Source organism: Conger conger, chromosome 2 (assembly GCF_963514075.1).
Source record: "Conger conger chromosome 2, fConCon1.1, whole genome shotgun sequence".
In the NCBI taxonomy this organism is placed as follows: domain Eukaryota; kingdom Metazoa; phylum Chordata; class Actinopteri; order Anguilliformes; family Congridae; genus Conger; species Conger conger.
The window spans coordinates 78,460,536-78,482,326 of NC_083761.1; the positions used below are offsets into that span (position 1 = coordinate 78,460,536).

The 21,791-nt window shown below is 54.9% G+C and overlaps 2 protein-coding genes across 2 annotated transcripts in view; both read left to right on the forward strand.

Annotated features, from left to right (window-relative positions):
• The window catches only part of LOC133112726 (CREB-binding protein-like), a 54,506-nt gene extending 51,370 nt beyond the window's left edge, over positions 1-3,136 (forward strand). Inside the window, exon 30 of the mRNA XM_061222909.1 lies at positions 398-3,136. Coding sequence (XP_061078893.1) covers positions 398-2,581 — 2,184 coding nt within the window. The 3' untranslated portion in view covers positions 2,582-3,136. The remainder of the gene's footprint in view (positions 1-397) is intronic.
• A 4,770-nt stretch (positions 3,137-7,906) lies between these two features.
• Positions 7,907-21,092, forward strand: slx4 (SLX4 structure-specific endonuclease subunit homolog (S. cerevisiae)). Its single transcript, XM_061230549.1, has 16 exons — positions 7,907-7,949; positions 8,393-9,008; positions 9,883-10,072; positions 10,609-10,824; positions 11,329-11,546; positions 11,830-12,122; positions 12,247-12,439; positions 12,905-12,987; positions 14,257-14,403; positions 15,390-15,559; positions 15,848-17,020; positions 17,152-17,335; positions 17,477-17,978; positions 18,696-18,795; positions 19,404-19,694; positions 20,279-21,092. The coding sequence occupies exons 2-16, from the start codon at positions 8,483-8,485 to the stop codon at positions 20,649-20,651; spliced, it is 4,659 nt and encodes a 1,552-aa protein (XP_061086533.1). The 5' UTR covers positions 7,907-7,949; positions 8,393-8,482; the 3' UTR covers positions 20,652-21,092.
• Positions 21,093-21,791: the final 699 nt, after the last annotated feature.

The window sequence follows — 21,791 nt, forward strand, 5'->3', positions numbered from 1 at the left end:
ATCACTCCCCCCCCCCCCCCATATGACATCACTGACTCCTGCCTCTCCCTATGGCATCACCACCCTGACACCTCTAGCCCCGCCCCCACGTACAGCACCGCTCCCACTCCTGGTGTGACATCACCGCTCCCCCCGCCCACGCCCAGATAACATCACCACCCTGCCCACCACCACGCCTCAACACCCACACTCACCCGGCGTCCTTATCGTTTGGGCTGCGACGTGACGTCAGACAGAATTCATGCAGGGAGATGTTTTCAGGCTGTTTGTGTGTGGAAGAGTGTGGCGTCATTGTGAACGTGTCGGGAGGGGGGGGGTTTCGTTGCGGTGGTTTGGCCTGCAGTGGCCTCCCTTCGGGCTGACGCGCTCTCTCTCTGTTCCCCCCCCCCCCTTGCAGGACTTTGACCTGTGCATCAACTGCTACAACAGCAAGGGCCACGTGCACCCCATGGTGAAGTGGGGCCTGGGCCTGGACGACGACAGCGCGGCCGCGGGGGCCGAGGCCTCCAAGAGCCCGCAGGAGAGCCGGCGCCTGAGCATCCAGCGCTGCATCCAGTCCCTGGTGCACGCCTGCCAGTGCCGCAACGCCAACTGCTCGCTGGCCTCCTGCCAGAAGATGAAGCGGGTGGTGCAGCACACCAAGGGCTGCAAGCGCAAGACCAACGGCGGCTGCCCCGTGTGCAAGCAGCTGATCGCCCTCTGCTGCTACCACGCCAAGCACTGCCAGGAGAACAAGTGCCCCGTGCCCTTCTGCCTCAACATCAAGCACAAGCTGCGGCAGCAGCAGCTGCAGCACCGGCTGCAGCAGGCGCAGATGATGCGGCGGCGCATGGCCACCATGCAGGGCCGGGGCGTGCCGCAGAGCCTGCCGTCCCCGCCCGGCACGCCCACCTCCCACCAGCAGCCCAGCACGCCGCAGACGCCCCAGCCCCCCACGCCCAGCCAGCCCCAGACCCCCAACCCCGGCGCGGGGCCGCCCGCCGGGTTCCCCAACAACGGCCCCGCCCGCGCCAGCCAGCCCGCCACGCCGCCGCAGCCGTCCCAGGGCAAGCCCGGGCCCCAGGCCTCGCCCCCCCAGCCCCCGCCGCCCCCCCCGCAGCAGCAGCAGCAGCAGCCCCCCCCGCTGGCGGCCGTGAAGATGGCGCAGCACATCGAGCGCATGGCCCAGGCGCAGCAGCACCAGGGCTACCGCGTCAACGTCAGCGTCAACGGCCTTCCCGGCATGCACCGGGGCCCGCCGCCCATGCAGCCCATGCAGGCCGGACAGTGGCCCATGCAGGCCGGCCCCGCCCAACCCCAGCCACATCCCCAGCCGCAGCCACAGCCACAACCCCAACCTCAGCCCCAGCTACAGCCACAACAGGGTCCCTCGCCCATGCAGCAGCAGGCCCTCACCATGCAGCGGCCCATGATGTCAGCGCAGCAGCAGCAGCAGCAGCAGCAGCGCATGCAGGTCCCGCAGCAGCAGGTCCCGCAGCAGAGGGCCGTGCCGGGGCCGGGGCCGGGGCAGGGGCCGGGCGCCATCGCCCCCACCGCGCTGCAGGACCTGCTGCTCACGCTGAAGTCGCCCAGCTCGCCCCAGCAGCAGCAGCAGGTGCTCAACATCCTCAAGGCCAACCCGCAGCTCATGGCCGCCTTCATCAAGCAGCGGACAGCCAAGTACCGGGCCAGCCAGGGCCAGGGCCCGGGGCCGGGGCCGCAGGGCCCCCAGGGTATGCAGCCGGGTCTGCAGGGCATGGCCCCCATGCAGGCGGGGCCGGGGGTAGGGGTGGGGGTGGGGCAGAGGCCCGGCCTGGCCCCTCCTCAGCAGCAGGCCCCGCCCCAGGGCATGGGCTCCATGGGGCCCCAAGGGCAGCTGATGAACCAGGGGCCCAGCCCCCAGCTCCAGGATCTGTACCGCAGACAGCTCCTGCACCGGCAGCAACAGCAACAGCAACAACAACAACAACAGCAGCAGCAGCAACAACAACAACAGCAACAACAACAACAGCAGCAGCAGCAAGCGGCCACCATGCAACAGGCGCATGGCCAGTTCCCCACCCCGCAGCAACAACAGGCGGCCAGCTACACACAGCTCCGCATGCAGCAGCAGCAGCAGCAACTCGCCCTACAGCAGCAGCAGCAGCAGCAGCAGCAACAGCAGGGGGGAGGTGGGGGGCCCATGGGGCAGCTCCCAGCCATGGGGCAGATGGGCCTGGACTCTCCTCAGAACCTGCTGCACCAGCGCATGCAGGCGGCGCTGAAGCCCCAGGCGGGCTCCCCGGCCCACCAGCCCGGTCCCATGAGCCCCCAGCCGCACCTGCCCCCCGGGCTGAGCGGCCAGGTGCGCTCCCCCGCGCCCGTGCAGTCCCCCTGCCCCCCGCCGCCCGCCTCCCAGCAGCCCCCGCATTCCAGCCCGTCTCCGCGGATACAGCCCCAGCGTTCGCCCCACTCGGGCTCCCCGCGCCCGCTCCCGCCCCTGGAGCAGAACGCCATGCTGCCCCAGCTGGGCAGGCCCGGGCGCGCCAGCCTGCCCGCCGACTTGGGCCTGGTCGGGGACACCACGGGGGACACTCTGGAGAAGTTCGTGGAAGGATTGTAGCATTTACAGACAACACACACACACATATCAGACCTGGATCAAATACCGCATTGTTTTTTGGATTCAAGTACTTCTCTGCGCTTTTCTACTGAGCTTGTCTGGTGCGCTGGAACTCGTGAAATACTCTCGAGAAGTGCAAACCCCCCCTTGCCTTCTGGTCCTCTTGGTTGGCTCGGTTGCGCCAGGCAAGATCAGTTGAGTGTTCAAAGCAATGACATACTTGACCCGGGCCTGACACAGATGCACGCATGCACACACACACACACACACACACACACACACACACCCTCCACCTCCTTGTCTATTTTGGGCCTCTTCGTGTTTTCACTAAGGACTTTTTGTACTGACAATGTAAAAAGTTTAAAGGAAATTGAATAAATCAATGTGCGGGGAATGCTATTTCTTCCTAAAAAAAGATGAATGGCTGTTTAATGAGAAAAAAAAATAACTCTCAAAGAATATATTTTTTGGTTCAGACCTCGTGGTCTGTTTTTGTTATTTTATTTACTTTTTTTGGTTGCTCTCTGGTATGAACTCATGCCTTTTTTTTTTCTTTTTTTTTTAAGAAAATTTACAAAAACTATTTCATTATATTATTCATACTTTTATTTTGTACCTTTGCAAACTTTACAGCATTTTTTTTTGTGTTGAGAGACTGTAAAATAATTTGTCTGGGAATTACAGGTTTTCTGTCATCTCTTCCCATTCCTGGCTAATGCGTTTGTTCTGAACCAGTTTTCACAAAGGACATGCATTCTGGAATAATTCCCTTTCTTTCCCGATGGACGTCTGACAGCAGAAATGTATAGATAAGGAAACAGACTATTTCTCACACACTCAGTCCGTAAAGACAAAGAGGACCTCCGCAGAAGACATCTCACCGGCCTGGAAGCAGGATTCACGTGGTGCCGGTGTAGAGAAGTGTTTTATGTGAACAGAACGGACCCAAGCGAAGCAGGACAACTCATCCCTGCCTGCTGCATGGAGTAGGGCCATCTGCTGCAGTCCTCATTCCTCTTACACAAAACTTGAATTGAGGGTGAACTTTTTCTCTAATGTAAATCATGCAAGTTATTAAACAAAATACTATAAATATAAGGAAAAAAGAGTTAAATCATTGTATAAACTGGTAAAAAAAAAAAAAAAAAATCATTTCTTACTTATATACCATATTGTTAAATAAACTGTGCAACAGGCAGCTCTGTGTAGTTTTGTTTGTGTGTGAGAGAATGGTTTTCAGACAGTCAAGAGTTAACAGGAGAACGGTGCTATTAATGGAAAAACATCCATGTGGGGCATCTCTGGGCCAACACTGTTAATGAGAGGTCAGAGGAGAAACGTGGAGGCTCAGTCAGGCTGTTAGCAGCTGAAGGGCATCTCTGAATGTGTGAAGGGCATCTCTGAATGTGTGAAGGGTATCTCTGAATGTGTAAAGGGCATCTGCATGTGTGAAGGGAATCTCTGAATGTGAAGGGCGTCTGAATGCTGAAGGGCATCTCTGAATGCTGAAGGGAATCTGAATGTTGAAGGGCATCTCTGAATGTGTGCAGGGCATCTCTGAATGCTGAAGGGTATCTGAATGTTGAAGGGCATCTCTGAATGTGTGCAGGGTATCTCTGAATGCTGAAGGGCATCTGAATGTTGAAGGGCATCTCTGAATGTGTGCAGGGCATCTCTGAATGCTGAAGGGCATCTCTGAATGTGTGAAGGGCATCTCTGAAAGCTGAAGGGCATCTCTGAATGTGTGAAGGGCATCTCTGAATGTGTGAAGGGCATCTCTGAATGTGTGCAGGGCATCTCTGAATGCTGAAGGGCATCTCTGAATGTGTGAAGGGCATCTCTGAATGTGTGAAGGGCATCTCTGAAAGCTGAAGGGCATCTCTGAATGCTGAAGGGCATCTGAATGCTGAAGGGCATCTCTGAATGTGTGAAGGGCATCTCTGAATGTGTGAATGGCGTCTCTGAATGTGTGAAGGGCGTCTGAATGCTGAAGGGCATCTCTGAATGTGTGAAGGGCGTCTGAATGCTGAAGGGTGTCTGAATGCTGAAGGGAATCTGAATGTGTGTAGGGCATATGTGAATGTGTGAAGGGAATCTCTGAATGCTGAAGGGAATCTGAATGTGTGAAGGGCGTCTCTGAATGCTGAAGGGAATCTGAATGTGTATAGGGCATCTCTGAATGCTGAAGGGCATCTCTGAATGTGTGAAGGGCATCTCTGAATGTGAAGGGTATCTCTGAATGTGTGAAGGGCATCTCTAAATGGTTGAAGGGCATCTCTGAATGTGAAGGGAGTCTGAATGCTGAAGGGTGTCTGAATGCTGAAGGGCATCTCTGAATGTGTGAAGGGCATCTCTGAATGCTGAAGGGCATCTGAATGTTGAAGGGCATCTCTGAATGCTGAAGGGCATCTCTGAATGCTGAAGGGAATCTGAATGTTGAAGGGCATCTCTGAATGTGTGCAGGGCATCTCTGACTGCTGAAGGGCATCTCTGAATGTGTGCAGGGCATCTCTGAATGCTGAAGGGCATCTCTGAATGCTGAAGGGCATCTCTGAATGCGTGAAGGGTATCTCTGAATGTGTGAAGGGCATCTCTGAAAGCTGAAGGGCATCTCTGAATGTATGAAGGGCATCTCTGAATGCTGAAGGGCATCTCTGAAAGCTGAAGGGCATCTCTGAATGTGTGCAGGGCATCTCTGAAAGCTGAAGGGCATCTCTGAATGCTGAAGGGCATCTCTGAATGTGTGCAGGGCATCTCTGAATGCTGAAGGGCATCTCTGAATGCTGAAGGGCATCTCTGAATGTGTGAAGGGTATCTCTGAATGTGTGAAGGGCATCTCTGAATGTATGAAGGGCATCTCTGAATGTATGAAGGGCATCTCTGAATGCTGAAGGGCATCTCTGAAAGCTGAAGGGCATCTCTGAATGTGTGCAGGGCATCTCTGAAAGCTGAAGGGCATCTCTGAATGCTGAAGGGCATCTCTGAATGCGTGAAGGGTATCTCTGAATGTGTGAAGGGCATCTCTGAATGCTGAAGGGCATCTCTGAATGTGTGTAGGGCATATTTCAATGTGTGAAGGGAATCTCTGAATGCTGAAGGGCGTCTCTGAATGTGTGAAGGGCGTCTCTGAATGCTGAAGGGAATCTGAATGTGTGTAGGGCATCTCTGAATGCTGAAGGGCATCTCTGAATGCGTGAAGGGTATCTCTGAATGTGTGAAGGGCATCTCTGAAAGCTGAAGGGCATCTCTGAATGTATGAAGGGCATCTCTGAATGCTGAAGGGCATCTCTGAAAGCTGAAGGGCATCTCTGAATGTGTGCAGGGCATCTCTGAAAGCTGAAGGGCATCTCTGAATGCTGAAGGGCATCTCTGAATGCGTGAAGGGTATCTCTGAATGTGTGAAGGGCATCTCTGAATGCTGAAGGGCATCTCTGAATGTGTGTAGGGCATATTTCAATGTGTGAAGGGAATCTCTGAATGCTGAAGGGCGTCTCTGAATGTGTGAAGGGCGTCTCTGAATGCTGAAGGGAATCTGAATGCGTGTAGGGCGTCTCTGAATGCTGAAGGGAATCTGAATGTGTATAGGGCATCTCTGAATGCTGAAGGGCATCTCTGAATGTGTGATGGGCATCTCTGAATGTGTGAAGGGCGTCTGAATGCTGAAGGGTGTCTGAATGCTGAAGGGAATCTGAATGTGTGTAGGGCATCTCTGAATGCTGAAGGGTGTCTGAATGCTGAAGGGAATCTGAATGTGTGTAGGGCATCTCTGAATGCTGAAGGTTATCTAAATGTGAAGGGTATCTCTGAATGTGTGAAGTGCATCTCTAAATGGTTGAAGGGCATCTCTGAATGTGTGAAGGGCATCTCTGAATGTGTGAAGGACGTCTGAATGCTGATCCACAATATTATCCGCACAGCCATTGGCATTTCTGCATTGCTCTAGGGGAGGATTGTCTCCTCCTTAGTCAAATCAACTGTATGTCGCTCTGGATAAGAGCATCTGCCAAATGCCATTAATGTAATGTAATTAACCACCGGTTAAAAGGAAAGCACAAAAATCTGTGGACCAGTTGCCCTCCTGAAGTGGAGTTTGATAGCCCTGTTTTTGAGCCTCATGGTGTCAGAAACAGGATTGTCCATGTTAAGGGCACACAGCTGATGATCTGGTTGAAATGTGTGTTCTGGCTAGATCAGGAGGTTGCCGGTTTGATCCCGCCCTGGGTGTGTCAGAAGTTTCCCTGAGCAAGACACCTAACCCCCAAGTGCTCCTGACGAGCTGGTTGGTGCCTTGCACGGCAGCTGTTTGTGTGTGAGTATGTGTGTGTGAATGGGTGGATGAGATGCATCAATTGTACAGCGCTTTGGATAAAGGCGCTATATAAGTGCCAAGCATTTACCATTTATATATCTTGTATGCTGCCTGTGTCTTTAACCAGTCCTTTTTTTTTTAACTCCCATAATACTTTTGAGCCTGGGTGGGTCATAAAAGGTTGAAACCTCCAGCTTTAGAGCAGCGCCAATACATTCTGCACATCCAGTCATAGTTGAATGCAGCTCAATGTAATGGTGTACTGTAAATAGCTGACTACAGACCGTAACGCTGGTTTGAGCAGTCGGGGCCACTGTACTGTAACTCTATGCTCTGTGGAACACGGCTCCCCTGGGGGTCCACCTCCAAAGCCTTTTGAGAGCAGGTGGGTGGACATTGGCTCTGTTTCATAGCTTGGCTGGAATTAGTAAACAACTGATGTGCAACGATAACGCAACGGCAAACTACAGCACTGGGGCTGCAGGAGGTTTGCATGGTTCAGTGCTGCCTAATGCGGCAGCTTCCGCTCCACGCACAAATAATTTAAAAAATAACGGTCAGCTCAGGAATATACCACCGATGGCCCTCTGAAATCAGAGCAGGTAGCGAATACAAGGCGTTGTTTTTACCCAATCAGGTGTAGGGGTGGGGGTGGATGATTACACTGGTACAGAGACTATTTTTTATTATATATTTTTTAATTGAGTAGCACTCCAAATTGATTACTCAGAATGGAAAAGCCGCTGGTATATTTGCAATTACAATATTTAATTTCGCACATCCAACGTTTATCCCACCCCTTCTCTGTGAACGCGCTGAAGTTGAAACGCCATTGGCTGTGTTCAATGAGCTTGAATTATTGTACAGTTATACGATGCCATGAACGGCATATTTTGACATTTTAGTACAACAAACATACAATATAACTCAGACAAGGATTCGCTAAATTCACAGAAGCGCTGTTCGATATTATATCATTCAACGTGACGTAATGACGCTTTGTTTACGTAATTTCACGTTGACCCACGTGATAGGAAATGCGATGTAAAGCGGTTGATGGTAAGTATTTGAATTTGTACCGTAATAGTTTATAAAGAACGTTCTTATTTTCGTTTTTTGTGAACTATTGTAGCTTCTAATGCAAATGTGTTTTCCACATACATGCCTCCTATTATGCACATATGTTCGAAAAGGACTGTAACGTACGCTTGTTAATGCTAGTTGTTTCCCGACATGTCAATAGCTAAGTAACGTTGGCTATATTGCAAGCTCCATGAGCATAGCCAAGGTTAGATCAACGTTTTGTAGCTAATGTTTTGGGAAAACAGAACTATTGGCCTGCTAACACTAGCTAAAGAATAATCAGATGGTTTGCAAACTAATACTGAAGTCATCACACATGTCTCAAATCATAATAGCTAATGCTGTGTGGTTAATGATGATGTATACGATATCCTCGCTGGCAGTTATATTTCTCTGTTTTATAACGTTAACATTTTCAGACCGGGCATAGTCCAATTATAAGCTCGGCGATGGAGTCATTGGTCTGGGATACCTGTTAATATTGGGCTGCGCGGTGTCGGGAGAGACGAATGGACGACTCCGACCTGGACTTCACCGACCTTTGCTCTAAGCTTCTGAAGAGAGTGCGCAAGAAGGAAAAAGGAGATTCGGGGGACGAGCGGAGGAAAGATGCGAGTCAAAACCTGACACAGAATACAGAACCGGCGCCCTCCCAAAGCAAAGACTCGACCAAAAGAAGAAAGGCTAAACAAGATGCGGAGTTGGCTACTTGGAAACAACTGGACTGCCGCTCAGCCGGCGCGTCCCAGTTCAACAGCTCGGCTGGGGAGGGGAGCACAGGTCAGCCCTGTACCTCCGTGGCTGTTCCTCAGACGTCAAGCTCTCAAGCAGCTGTTGAGCCTGGGGCAGCGGGACTGAGTTTGGGAGCGAGGCAGAATGGGCACGTTAATTTGAGGGCAAAGGACAAGGTGGTAAGCAGAATGCAACAGTTTAGATGGGTCAGTCCACAGAAAATGACGCACGTGGAGAATGACCACCCCGAGAGAATAGCGCTGGACGCTGAGGACAGGACCGCCCAATCCGCAGCGCCGCAAGGTCTGATTCTGATTCGAACCTCTCCCCTCTCTCGCTCCCTCTCTCCTCTCACTCTCTGCTCACTCTCTCGCCCTCTCTCTCTCCACTCTCCCTCCCTCTCTCTATTCTCCCTCTATGCTCTCTCCCTCTCCCTCCTTCTCTCTTTCTACCTCTCCCCCTCTTCCTCCCTCCCTCTCTCTCTCTCTCTCTCTCCCTCCCTCTCTCTCCCTCCCTCCCTCCCTCCCTCTCCCTCCCTCCCTCCCTCTCTCTCCCTCCCTCCCTCTCTCTCCCTCCCTCCCTCTCTCTCTCTCTCTCTCTCTCTCTCTCTCTCCCCCCCTCCCTCTCTCTCTCTACCTCTCTCTCTCTCTCTCTCTCTCCATCAAGCTAACTATAGCTAATTTGCTTGTTGCTACCGATAACAAACCCGTATTGTTTTATAACTAGATATGTGGTCTTAGCTCGGATAATACGCAATAGTATACAGAGTTTCAGTGATCGCTTGTCTGGAGTGCAATTTGGGCAGCTACACGAACAATCAGAACAAGCCCCCACGCCATTGGCTGTGGCAATTAGAACCAATTTTCAACCAATGAACTCTTGAATTGTTGTACAGCTGTACAATGTTTTGCTACAGAGTGACGGCCTGACAAATGTACACTTTGAAACCCAAATTTATAAACACAGCAAGAGGGTGAGTGAACATGTCAGTTAGCCCTTTTCAATGATAGGAAGGGATTTACAATGGTCTTGTCACAATGTTTTAAGACAAAAATATTTCTTATTGTACCTTTAAGTACCTTGGGCAGAATGCAGGATGCAGTCTCTTTGCACGTCTTTACTGTGTTTGAATGTGTATGTGTATGTGTGTTCACTCTTTATGTTAACATGTATGCAGCAGTAGATCTGCTGCAGGGGCCCCTCGGGGATGAGGCCCTGGCCCTCAGACTGCAGGAGGAGTTGGACCAGGAGGCCCGGGGCCCGGGGGAGCCGGTGGACCTGGAGCAGGGCGGCCTGTTCTTCTGCCAAATCTGCCAGAGGGACCTGTCTGCCTTGAGCCCCCTGCGCCGCACCCAGCACATCAACAGGTCTAATCCCGCGAACCCTACACCCAGCACATCGACACGTCTAAACCCGCTAACCCTACACCCAGCACATCAACAGGTCTAAACCCGCTAACCCTGCACCCAGCACATCAACGGGTCGAAACCCGCAAACCCTGCACCCAGCACATCAACACGTCTAATCCCGCTAACCCCACACCCAGCACATCAACACGTCTAAACCCGCTAACCCTGCACATCAACACGTCTGAACCCGCTAACCCTGCACCCAGCACATCAACACGTCTAAACCCACTAACTCCATTCCCAGCACAACAATAGGTATAACCCCACTAACCCCACACACAGCACATCAACACAAACTTTTCATTCAACTCCTTGTCAGATTTGCCTCGGTTTTTTACTTTTTAATGACTTTTTGGTTATTTAGTGGGGGAGTGTGTTGGGTGTGGTTGGGTGTATGCCGTGTTTTTTTCCGCAGTGCTGTCGTGCAAATGAGAACAGCAGGTATGGCAGCTGTCACTCGGCGTGATTGACACCTGCTTTCTGCTTTCCCATAGGTGCCTGGATGAGAGCGAGGGGAGTGGCCCGGCCGCCCCAGCCCCGCCCGCCGTCCCAGAATGCCCCATCTGCGGGAAAATGTTTAAGTCCCAGAAGAGCCGGGCCAGCCACCTGAAGCGCTGCTCGGCCGAAATGGGCGTGGCCCCCGCTCTCCTGCTGCAGGCCCTGCAGAGACAGGCCACTGACACCGCCAGCGACTCTGCAGCCAATCAGCCGTGAGTCTCAGCAATCGCTAGCCTTCCCCCCCCCCCCCCCCGGCAACTGTGTAGCCAGTCAGCCGTGAGTCTCAGCAGTCGCTAGCCTTCCCCGGTAACTGTACAGCCAATCAGCTGTGAGTCACACCTATCGCTAACCTTCCCCACCGACTGCAGCAAATCAGCTGTAAGTCAGCTCGATTTGCCCAGGTTGCATATCCATGGGAAATCATGGGATGTTGTTGAATATACCACTGTCCTTATAACATCAAGGAAAACTTCCAAAAATCATAATTTAGGCTAATTTATTAATGGAATATTTTGAGTCGACCTTTGTGCTGTTTAAATATACCATGCTTTGTTTTATGTTGGTTGAACATTGTGCTTATCTGTGTCAGTGTCTCAGTGTGTTTTCTCTGTGATTTATTTTCAGTGTGTTCTTACTTTGTTAGGGAGCGGAGATGGGCGTTACATTTTGTGGTGTCTGGTTTCTAACCCCCCCCCCCCACACACACCTCTGTCCAGCCCCCCAGCTGGTGGCTCCAAGCGGAAGGGCTCTTCAGACCCCCTTCGGCCCCCAAAAAAGAGACAGAGGAAGAAGGCCCCGCCCCTGGACGAGGACACCATGGTGGCGCTGGCCCTGTCTCGCTCCATGGTGGAGCAGGAGAGAGAGAGGGACAGGGAGGCCCTGCTCGCTCCTCCTGCTGCTGACACTCTGAGCTTACAGTGGAGAGCTGAAGCTGGTAATGGAGTAGGGTGTGTGTGTGTGTGTGTGTGTGTGCGTGTGCGCATGTAAGCAGTGTACATGTAGAAGTGTGTTGTATCGTTAACCCTTTGGAGAAATAGGTTAACGCTCCAGGTTAATTTTGAAAAAATTCTGTCGGTGTTCTAGAAGTCTTTGCTTACTATTACCTGTGGTGATTGTGACATCAGCATTGGAATGTTCAGTTGGGAACATTCTAATCGTATGAATGTGACCTCACTCCTTAAAGGGGCAGCGTTCCTCTCTGTGTGTTTGATCTGCAGGTAAGAGGCGGGGCCAGAAGAAGGGGCGTCCCCCAGCCCCGCCCCCTCTCCTCCTGGTCCAGGAGCCGGGCGAGGCCCTCAGGCGTCTGCAGGACCGGGTCTCGGCCCTCCTGCTCCGCACCCGCAACCCCGCCCCCCCGACTCCTCCCCGGCCTGCCTGCACCCTGCCGGGCTGGAGTGGCACTGCCCCCCTGTGGCAGAGGAGTGCACTGCGGGACACACAACTGGGCTCAGCTGAGGAGTTCTACACCCCCGCTCTCTGCCCCCCCGTCCAACCCTGCGCCCCCACCACGGTGAGGCCTGTCCCCTGTCACTCTCTACTCCTCCATCCTTCTCTGTCACTCTCTCCTCTCTCTCCCCCCCCCCCTCTCTCTCTCTCTCTCTCTCTCTGGTTAAGTATATCCCCCTTGCCTGCAGGAGAAGGTGACCCCTCCTACCCAGGCTGTGGTGTTTGCCCCAGCTGAGCCCCCCCTCCCTGCCCCTTCCACCCCAGGCGTGGGCAGTCAGACCCTGGGTGACCTCATGGACCTGGCAGAGGAGGGCCTGACACTCACCCAGTGGGGCTACGCCCCCAAACCTGACTGTGCCCCCACCCTCGATCCCACAGAGGGTGAGTCTCCCATAGACACACTCACAGACACTCACAGACACACACACACACACACACACACAGACACACACACACACACACAGATCACAGAGGCATGGGCAGCTCACAGTCTCCCACAGACACACCCAGGCAAAACACAGACGTACACACAGACAGATCATAGACACACACAGACAGATTACAGACACACAGACAGATCACAGACACATGGGCAACTCAAAGAGAGTCTCCCACAGACACACCCAGACAGAGAACAGACACACACAGACGGATCACAGACACACATACAGCGCAGACACTCACCCACTGCTGCAGTGAGTGATACTAATGCTAACCAAGACCTTTGCGTGTCAGGTATACAGTCTACACAGGGACACACACACTCACACGCGCACACACAGGTACTCACACACACACACACACACACTCTGTGAAATTCACCCTGTGTTCCTTGCTGCCCCTCAGACAGAGACCCTGGTGTGGCCGATCTGCAGCTCAGTGGATTTCTCCCAGAGAGACCACATACCGCCTCAGCATCCAGCAACACCGTGAGCTTCCCTCTCCTCTCTCTGTCACCTTCTACCTCTCCCTCTCCTCTCTCTGTCACCTTCTACCTCTCCCTCTCCTCTCTCTGTCACCTTCTACCTCTCCCTCTCCTCTCTCTGTCACCTTCTACCTCTCCCTCTCCTCTCTCTGTCACCTTCTACCTCTCCCTCTCCTCTCTCTGTCACCTTCTACCTCTCCCTCTCCTCTCTCTGTCACCTTCTACCTCTCCCTCTCCTCTCTCTGTCACCTTCTACCCCTCCCTCTCCTCTCTCTGTCACCTTCTACCTCTTCCTCTCCTCTCTCTGTCACCTTCTACCTCTTCCTCCTCTCTCTGTCACCTTCTACCTCTTCCTCTTCCTCTCCTCTCACTCTGTCACCTTCTACATCTTCCTCTTCCTCTCCTCTCACTCTGTCACCTTCTACATCTTCCTCTCCTCTCACTGTCACCCTCAACCTCTTCCTCTCCTCTCTCTGTCACCTTCAACCTCTTCCTCTCCTCTCTGTCACCTTCTACCTCTTCCTCTCCTCTCTCTGTCACCTTCTACCTCTCCCCCTCCTCTCTCTGTCACCTTCTACCTCTTCCCCCTCTCTCTGTCACCTTCTACCTCTTCCTCTTCCTCTCCTCTCACTCTGTCACCTTCTACATCTTCCTCTCCTCTCACTGTCACCTTCAACCTCTTCCTCTCCTCTCTCTGTCACCTTCAACCTCTTCCTCTCCTCTCTGTCACCTTCTACCTCTTCCTCTCCTCTCTCTGTCACCTTCTACCTCTCCCTCTCCTCTCTCTGTCACCTTCTACCTCTCCCTCTCCTCTCTCTGTCACCTTCTACCTCTCCCTCTCCTCTCTGTCACCTTCAACCTCTTCCTCTCCTCTCTCTGTCAACTTCAACCTCTTCCTCTCCTCTCTGTCACCTTCTACCTCTTCCTCTCCTCTCTCTGTCACCTTCTACCTCTCCCTCTCCTCTCTCTGTCACCTTCTACCTCTCCCTCTCCTCTCGCTGTCACCTTCTATCTCTTCCTCTTCCTCTCACTGTCACCTTCTACCTCTTGCTCTTCCTCTTCCTCTCACTGTCACCTACCTCTTCCTTTTCCTCCACACTCTTACTTAACAGAACTGGCCATTCAGCCCAGCAATGCTAGCCTTTTCCTACCACTAAAGTGTGCCTAGCGCTCTGTTAGATAGTCTCTAGCCTGTATCAAGCCTGGTGCCGAGAGTGATTTGGGTGATTTGGATTGATAAGGTTGAGTTGTGTTTGCACCCCCGGTCCTGCAGGGGGCATTGTCCAGGTTGACCGCAGACCTGAGCACCATGGTGAACAACCCACAGCTGAGTGATGTTCAGCTGCAGGTGGACAGCGGGGAGGTCTTCTTCGCACACTCCTTCATGCTGTATGCGCGCTGCCCCCTACTGGTGCGGATGGTAAGTTCACCCTCTGGCTGATAAATATTTTTACCCGTGTGCGTTGGTCTCTCAGGTGCGTGACTAGCTACCTAAGCTAAGCTAGCCCGTGTGTGTTGGTCTCTCAGGTGCGTGACTAGCTACCTAAGCTAAGCTAGCCCATGTGTGTTGATCTCTCAGGTGCATGTCTAGCTACCTAAGCTAAGCTAGCCCGTGTGTGTTGGTCTCTCAGGTACGTGACTAGCTACCTAAGCTAAGCTAGCCTGTGTGTGTTGGTCTCTCAGGTGCATGACTAGCTACCTAAGCTAGCCTGTGTGTGTTGGTCTCTCAGGTGTGTGACTAGCTACCTAAGGTAAGCTAGCCCGTGTGTGTTGGTCTCTCAGGTGCGTGACTAGCTACCTAAGCCAAGCTAGCCTGTGTGTGTTGGTCTCTCAGGTGCGTGACTAGCTACCTAAGCTAAGCTAGCCCGTGTGTGTTGGTCTCTCAGGTGCGTGACTAGCTACCTAAGCTAAGCTAGCCCGTGTGTGTTGGTCTCCCAGGTGCGTGACTAGCTACCTAAGCTAAGCTAGCCTGTGTGTGTTGGTCTCCCAGGTGCGTGACTAGCTACCTAAGCTAAGCTAGCCCGTGTGTGTTGGTCTCTCAGGTGCGTGACTAGCTACCTAAGCTAAGCTAGCCTGTGTGTGTTGGTCTCCCAGGTGCGTGACTAGCTACCTAAGCTAAGCTAGCCTGTGTGTGTTGGTCTCCCAGGTGCGTGACTAGCTACCTAAGCTAAGCTAGCCCGTGTGTGTTGGTCTCTCAGGTGCGTGACTAGCTACCTAAGCTAAGCTAGCCTGTGTGTGTTGGTCTCTCAGGTGCATGACTAGCTACCTAAGCTAAGCTAGCCTGTGTGTGTTGGTCTCTCAGGTGCGTGACTAGCTACCTAAGCTAAGCTAGCCTGTGTGTGTTGGTCTCTCAGGTGCGTGACTAGCTACCTAAGCTAAGCTAGCCCGTGTGTGTTGGTCTCCCAGGTGCATGACTCGGGGTTTGGTGTGGAGGAGGAGGGCATGCCCAGCGCCCAGAGGGTGTTGCTGGGAGACGTGTCCCCTGAGGCAGTGCGGGTTCTGCTGCAGTACCTGTACTGCGCCCGCTGCCCCCTCACGCCCAGCCTGCTGCCACACCTGCAGGATCTGGCTCTCAGGTAGGTTCAACTCCACACCTGCAGGTTCTGGCACTCAGGTAGGCTCAACTCCACACCTGCAGGGTCTGGCACTCAGGTAGGCTCAACTCCACACCTGCAGGGTCTGGCACTCAGGTAGGCTCAACTCCACACCTGCAGGATCTGGCACTCAGGTAGGCTCAACTCCACACCTGCACAGTGTTTCAGCTCACCCCTGCTGGAGGAACTGCAGTCTTCCTAAGAACTCTGAGGGTAGGGTTGTGTATAAACGTGTGTGTGTGTGTGTGTGTGTGTGTGTGTGTGGTACAGGTTGGATCTCGGGGAGCTGCTGCAGGTGTGTCAGAGCTACTCCGGTGGAGCAGCAGTGAGGCAGTGGGCGGAGTCTCGGGAGCCGGAGCGGAGGGAGGAAGAGCAGGAGGAAGAGGAGGAGTGCGGGCAGCATAAATTCCTGGAGCTGCTGCGCTCCATGTGGGAGGAAGAGGAGGCGGAGGAAGGGGGAGGAGGAGACGGAGAGGAGGTGGAGGGAGGTGCAGAGGGGAGGGTGCGTGAGGAGGAGCTGCAGGAGATTTACGAGTTCGCCGCCACGCAGAGGAAGACTGTGATCGAGGAGGAGGAGGAGAACGCTGCCATGGAGACGGAGGAGGAAGAGGAGGAGGAGAGGAAGAACGTTGCCGTAGAGACGGAGGAGGAGGAGGAGAGGAAGAACGCTGCCGTAGAGACGGAGGAGGAAGAGGAGGAGGACAGAGAGAAGAGGGAAGATGGCTTGGCTCGGATGGCTTCCCGTCGCCTTAGCTACTGCCCCGCTCCACACGGTGCTCGCTCACAGACCAAGCGTCCTGATTGGCCCAGCACCAGTCACATGACCCAGGAGGACTCCGAGGCGGAACAGGCTGTTCGCAGCGGGCCAGTGGGGGCGGGGGCGGACGGGACGTCCCAGTCCAGCCCGGGACAGAGGTCCCACAGCAGCCTGGACCGGAGCTACGAGCGCCTCTTCTCCCAGACCTGGGGCGACTACATGGAGACGTCCCACCAGCGGAGCCACGGGGAGCTCATAGACCTGTCCATCAGCCCTGTCCCTGACCCCCGTGGCCCCACCTTCCCCACCGCGGGCGAGTCCCCCGGGACCCCTGCCCTGCTGCAGGAGAGCCCCGTCCTGCTACAGGAGAGCCCCGCCCGTCTGCAGGAGAGCCCCGCCCGTCTGCAGGAGAGCCCCGCCCGTCTGCAGGAGAGCCCCGCCCGTCTGCAGGAGAGCCCCGCCCGTCTGCAGGTCAGCCCTCCCCGGGCCCGGCCCGAGCCCGTGCTCATCCAGCTGTCCGATTCGGGAGAGGAGCAGGACACAAGCCCCCCGCAGCGGGCCCTGTCCAGCCCCGGGGACTGCAGTGCGGAGATGTCCTGGCTGATCCCCGGGACCCCGGAGCGTGAGCCCAGGGCCACGCGGGTCATGTCCACGCAGACGCACTGCAGCATGCGCCGCACGCGCCTGTTCGACACGCGCTCCCCCCCTCTCTCCCGCTCCCCCCCTCTCTCCCGCTCCCCCCCTCTCTCCCGCCCCCCCCGCCAGCGCTGCCCCCGGGGCCCGCCTCTCCCCCCCTCTCTCCCGCCCCCCCCGCCAGCGCTGCCCCCGGGGCCCGCCTCTCCCCCCCTCTCTCCCGCCCCCCCGCCAGCGCCCCGCCCACTCCCGCCACCGACCCCGCCCACAGCCTCAGCAGCCACACCCCCATATCCACAGCCCCGCCCAGACAGCCGGGAGGCCCCTTCTCCGACCCGGCCCGCCCCAAACCCCCCGCCCTGTCCCACGTCTCCTACTGCAGCACCCCTCTCCCCCCTGACCCCTCCTCCTGCCCCACCAGCACCCCTCTGCCCCCTGATCCCTCCTCCTGCCCCAGCAGCACCCCTCTGCCCCCTGACCCCTCCTCCTGCCCCAGCAGCACCCCTCTGCCCCCTGACCCCTCCTCCTGCCCCAGCAGCACCTCCCTGGGCCGCCCCGTCCCCAGACGCTCAGAGCGCCCCCTGCAGCCTGTATCCTGCAGCGCAACCCTGCGTCTCCGCCTCTCCAGCTCCTCCCCCCCGTCTCCGTGGAAACGCAGCAGTCCCGAGGATGAACGAGGGGAGGGAGGAGTGGAAGAGGAGGGGGCGTCACCCCCTCAGATGGAGGACCCGCCCATGGCCTTCGACGAATCGTGGGGCCTGGACGCAGGAGGGCGGCGGGACCCGTGCTTCAGCCTCAGGTTAGACTCCAGCGCAGGGGCCAGCCTATCAGAGCAGGGCTCAGCAGAGACCACGCCTCCTGCTGCTCCTCCGCCACTTTCTCCGTCGCCCGGCAACCAGGTCCACCCCTACACCAGCCTTCTGGAGTCGAAGATCTGGGAGGACTGGGAGGAAGAGGAGGATGGAGCTGTTCTTCCTCTGTCCCAGAGAGTCAGACAACTGAAAACTCCAGGTACCCACAACCCCCCATTCACTGCACTGAACCAAAACATTTACACCCCAGTCAAACCCCACTCACTGCACTGAACCCAAACATTTGTGGAGGTGGTGTTGATGTTGTGTAAACATTTGTGGAGGTGGTGTTGATGTTGTGTAAACATTTGTGGAGGTGGTGTTGATGTTGTGTAAACATTTGGAGGTGGTGTTCATGTTGTGTAAGGGCTGTGGAGGTGGTGTTGATGTTGTGTAAATGCTGTGGAGGTGGTGTTGATGTTGTGTAAACGCTGTGGAGGTGGTGATGATGTTGTGTAAACGCTGTGGAGGTGGTGATGATGTTGTGTAAACGCTGTGGAGGTGGTGTTGATGTTGTGTTAGCGCTGTGGAGGTGGTGTTGATGTTGTGTAAGTGCTGTGGAGGTGGTGTTGATGTTATATCAGCGCTGTGGAGGTGTTGTTGATGTTGTGTCAGCGCTGTGGAGGTGGTGTTGATGTTGTGTAAGCACTGTGGAAGTGGTGTTGATGTTGTGTCAGCGCTGTGGAGGTGGTGTTGATGTTGTGTAAGCGCAGTGGAGGTGGTGTTGATGTTGTGTCAGCGCTGTGGAGGTGTTGTTGATGTTGTGTAAGCGCTGTGGAGGTGGTGTTGATGGTGTGTAAGCGCAGTGGAGGTGGTGTTGATGTTGTGTAAGGGCTGTGGAGGTGTTGTTGATGTTGTGTTTGTCTGTGACCTGCAGTGGCGTCACACAGGAAAGGCCAGGCCCCCCTGGTGCCCATCACCCCCATGCCTGGCTACTCCGACATGGACACGCCCGAGCTGAAAAACAAGCTCAACAGGTGGGCCCTTCCCCTGCTGGTTCACACGCCCCATGCTTTCATTTCTCATTTAGTTTTTTTTGCTTTCATAATAAACCCAAGGGAAGTTTTTTAGTTGCACGCACACTGAAGTCACCTAATGGCTGATAACTGAGCCAGGGCCACTCCTCATTCTGATCAGAACCCAAACCATAATGTACAAAAGCATAGAGCTGATCCGGGGTCAGTGTGTGGGGGGGCAGGCTGACTGTCCGCACTGCGAGAGCCATCAGAAGAGCACTGTCCTCTGTATTATCCCGTTCAGAGTAGGCTTTTGGAACATTTCTTTCAGAACCCTAAACCAGTGTTCCAGAACATTCTACACCAGCAGTAGAATGTTCGGTTCAGGGTGCTCTAATCACACGTGTGTGACATCAACAGTAGAATGTTTGGTTCAGGGCGCTCTAATCACATGTGTGTGAGATCAGCAGTAGAATGTTGGGTTAAGGGCGCTCTAATCACACGTGTGACATCAGCAGTAGAATGTTGGGTTAAGGGCGCTCTAATCACACGTGTGACATCAGCAGTAGAATGTTGGGTTAAGGGCGCTCTAATCGGGGTTCAGGGTGACCAGGCTGTTTTGGCCGCAGGTTCGGGGTGCGGCCCCTGCCCCGCAAGCAGATGGTGCTGAAGCTGAAGGAGATCCACCAGTACACCCACCAGCTGCAGAGCTCCGAGTCTGAGGAGGATGCCCCCACCCACAGGCCCCGCCCCAGCTCCGTTTCCACGGTGTTCAAACAGCCAGAGAGACCTGCTGCTGCGGAGGCGGGGCATAAAGGCTCCTCACACAAAGAGGCGGGGCCAGAGGAGGAGGGGGAGGGGCTGTCTGCCTCTCAGGGGTCTACAGCCTCCTCTTCTGCAGCCAGTGAAGACTCAGAGAGGTGAGTGCTGCCCCTGTCCCAGCACACACTGCCCCAATAACTGCCCCATACCAGAACCCACTGCCCCAATAACTGCCCCCGTCCCAACACACACTGCCCCAATAACTGCCCCATACCAGAACCCACTGCCCCAATAACTGCCCCCGTCCCAACACACACTGCCCCAATAACTGCCCCATACCAGAACCCACTGCCCCAATAACTGCCCCTGTCCCAACACACACTGCCCCAATAACTGCCCCATACCAGAACCCACTGCCCCAATAACTGCCCCATACCAGAACCCCCTGCCCCAATAACTGCCCCATACCAGAACCCACTGCCCCAATAACTGCCCCCGTCCCAACACACACTGCCCCAATAACTGCCCCATACCAGAACCCACTGCCCCAATAACTGCCCCTGTCCCAACACCCACTGCCCCAATAACTGCCCCATACCAGAACCCCCTGCCCCAATAACTGCCCCATACCAGAACCCCCTGCCCCAATAACTGCCCCTGTCCCAACACACACTGCCCCAATAACTGCCCCATACCAGTACTGTATTGTGTGTGGTTTTAAGAGCGCGTCCCGGCCCTGCAGGTGGAACCCGGAGCAGTGCTGGGACTCGGAGGGCTCGGAGAGTGAGGGGGTGACGGCGTCACAGGCGGGGGTGCGGGGGCAGGAGAAGCTGCAGGCGGTGCGGAGCCTCATCCAGTCCGACCCGCTGCTCTACGGGCAGGTGCTGCGCTACCAGCCCCTGGTGCTGACCCAGCTGCAGGCCCGTCTCAGGGCCCAGGGCGTCCGCCTGGGCGCCGCCAAGCTGCTGGACTTCCTGGACTCCCAGTGCATCACTGTCACCACCGCCAAGCCCGCCGGATCCGCCGGGCCCCCCAGACCCCGCCCGGCCAGGGGCAGGGGCCGGGGCAGGGGCCGGGGCCGCGGGAGGGCGGGGGCTGCCAAGGCCTCCCACTGACCCAGTCAGGGCTCAAAGACAGGATCACAGACCTGAAGAGAATCCAATCAGGACAGGAAATGAAGTCATAACAGTGGGAGCGTCTGCATCCAATCAGACGGCCCGCTTTATCGCACTGCTTATAACTGATTGGTGTCACACCTGTCAGTCAGACGGCAGGGCAACAATTCTGCTGGAAGTTCAGAGGAAAGCTATGTGCTTTAATGTTAAATGACGGACATATCACTGTTTGTATGTAAAACCCTTCGTGCAAAATTCCCTGTATGTATTGTAAAAAGTGATATTTTCAGATTTAATCTCGAGTTTAGTGATTTGCCTAATTCAGTGTCACTTTCTAATTTCATGGTGATCAGTTATTGTGTGTCAGTTCTTGTTTTGATGCAGTGTCTAATTTTATTAGACATTTCAGAATTATGAAATTAAAAAGAGCTCACATTCTGACACGGAGGATGTTAACATTTTTACATGACGACAGAGCTGTCGCTGGAAATCAGCTGCAGTTTGTAGAGTAGCTTTTCAGAATGTTGTTTTTCTAAATTCTAAGTCAGTGTTCTAGAACTCCACTGCTTACAATCACCAGCATGAGAATGCTCCGTTAAGAACATTCTAATGACATGCTTGTGACCTCACGAGTGACGTTAAAGGGTAAAGAATACGTTTCGGGGCCCTTTGGGGGGTGTCCTGTCCAGTCTGAGCTGGTGCAGCAGCGATGCCCTAATCTGGCCAGAGCGCTGGGGAGGGGTGTGGGTATTCAGCCAGAGGCTCACCCAGGGTTCCAGCCCGTACACTTTCCCTTCCTCGCTGTGAAAGAGCGCCCCCCTCTGGCCGGCTGGGTGCAGCTCATCCGTTCATATGTTCAGTGAAAAGAAGCAGTGGCTCGTTGGCTGCTCTTATTCAGACAGCCCCACCAGCCACAACTGCTGAACTGACTGAATAGGTTGCAAACTGGGAGTAATGTCAGATGGTATATTGCGGGGCGACATGGCTGAGGCAGTAAGAGCAGTCGTCTGGCAGTCGGAGGGTTGCCGGTTCGATCCCCCGCCCGGGCTGTGTCGAAGTGTCCCTGAGCAAGACACCTAACCCCCAAATGCTCCTGACGAGCTGGTCGGCGCCTTGCATGGCAGCCAATCGCCGTTGGTG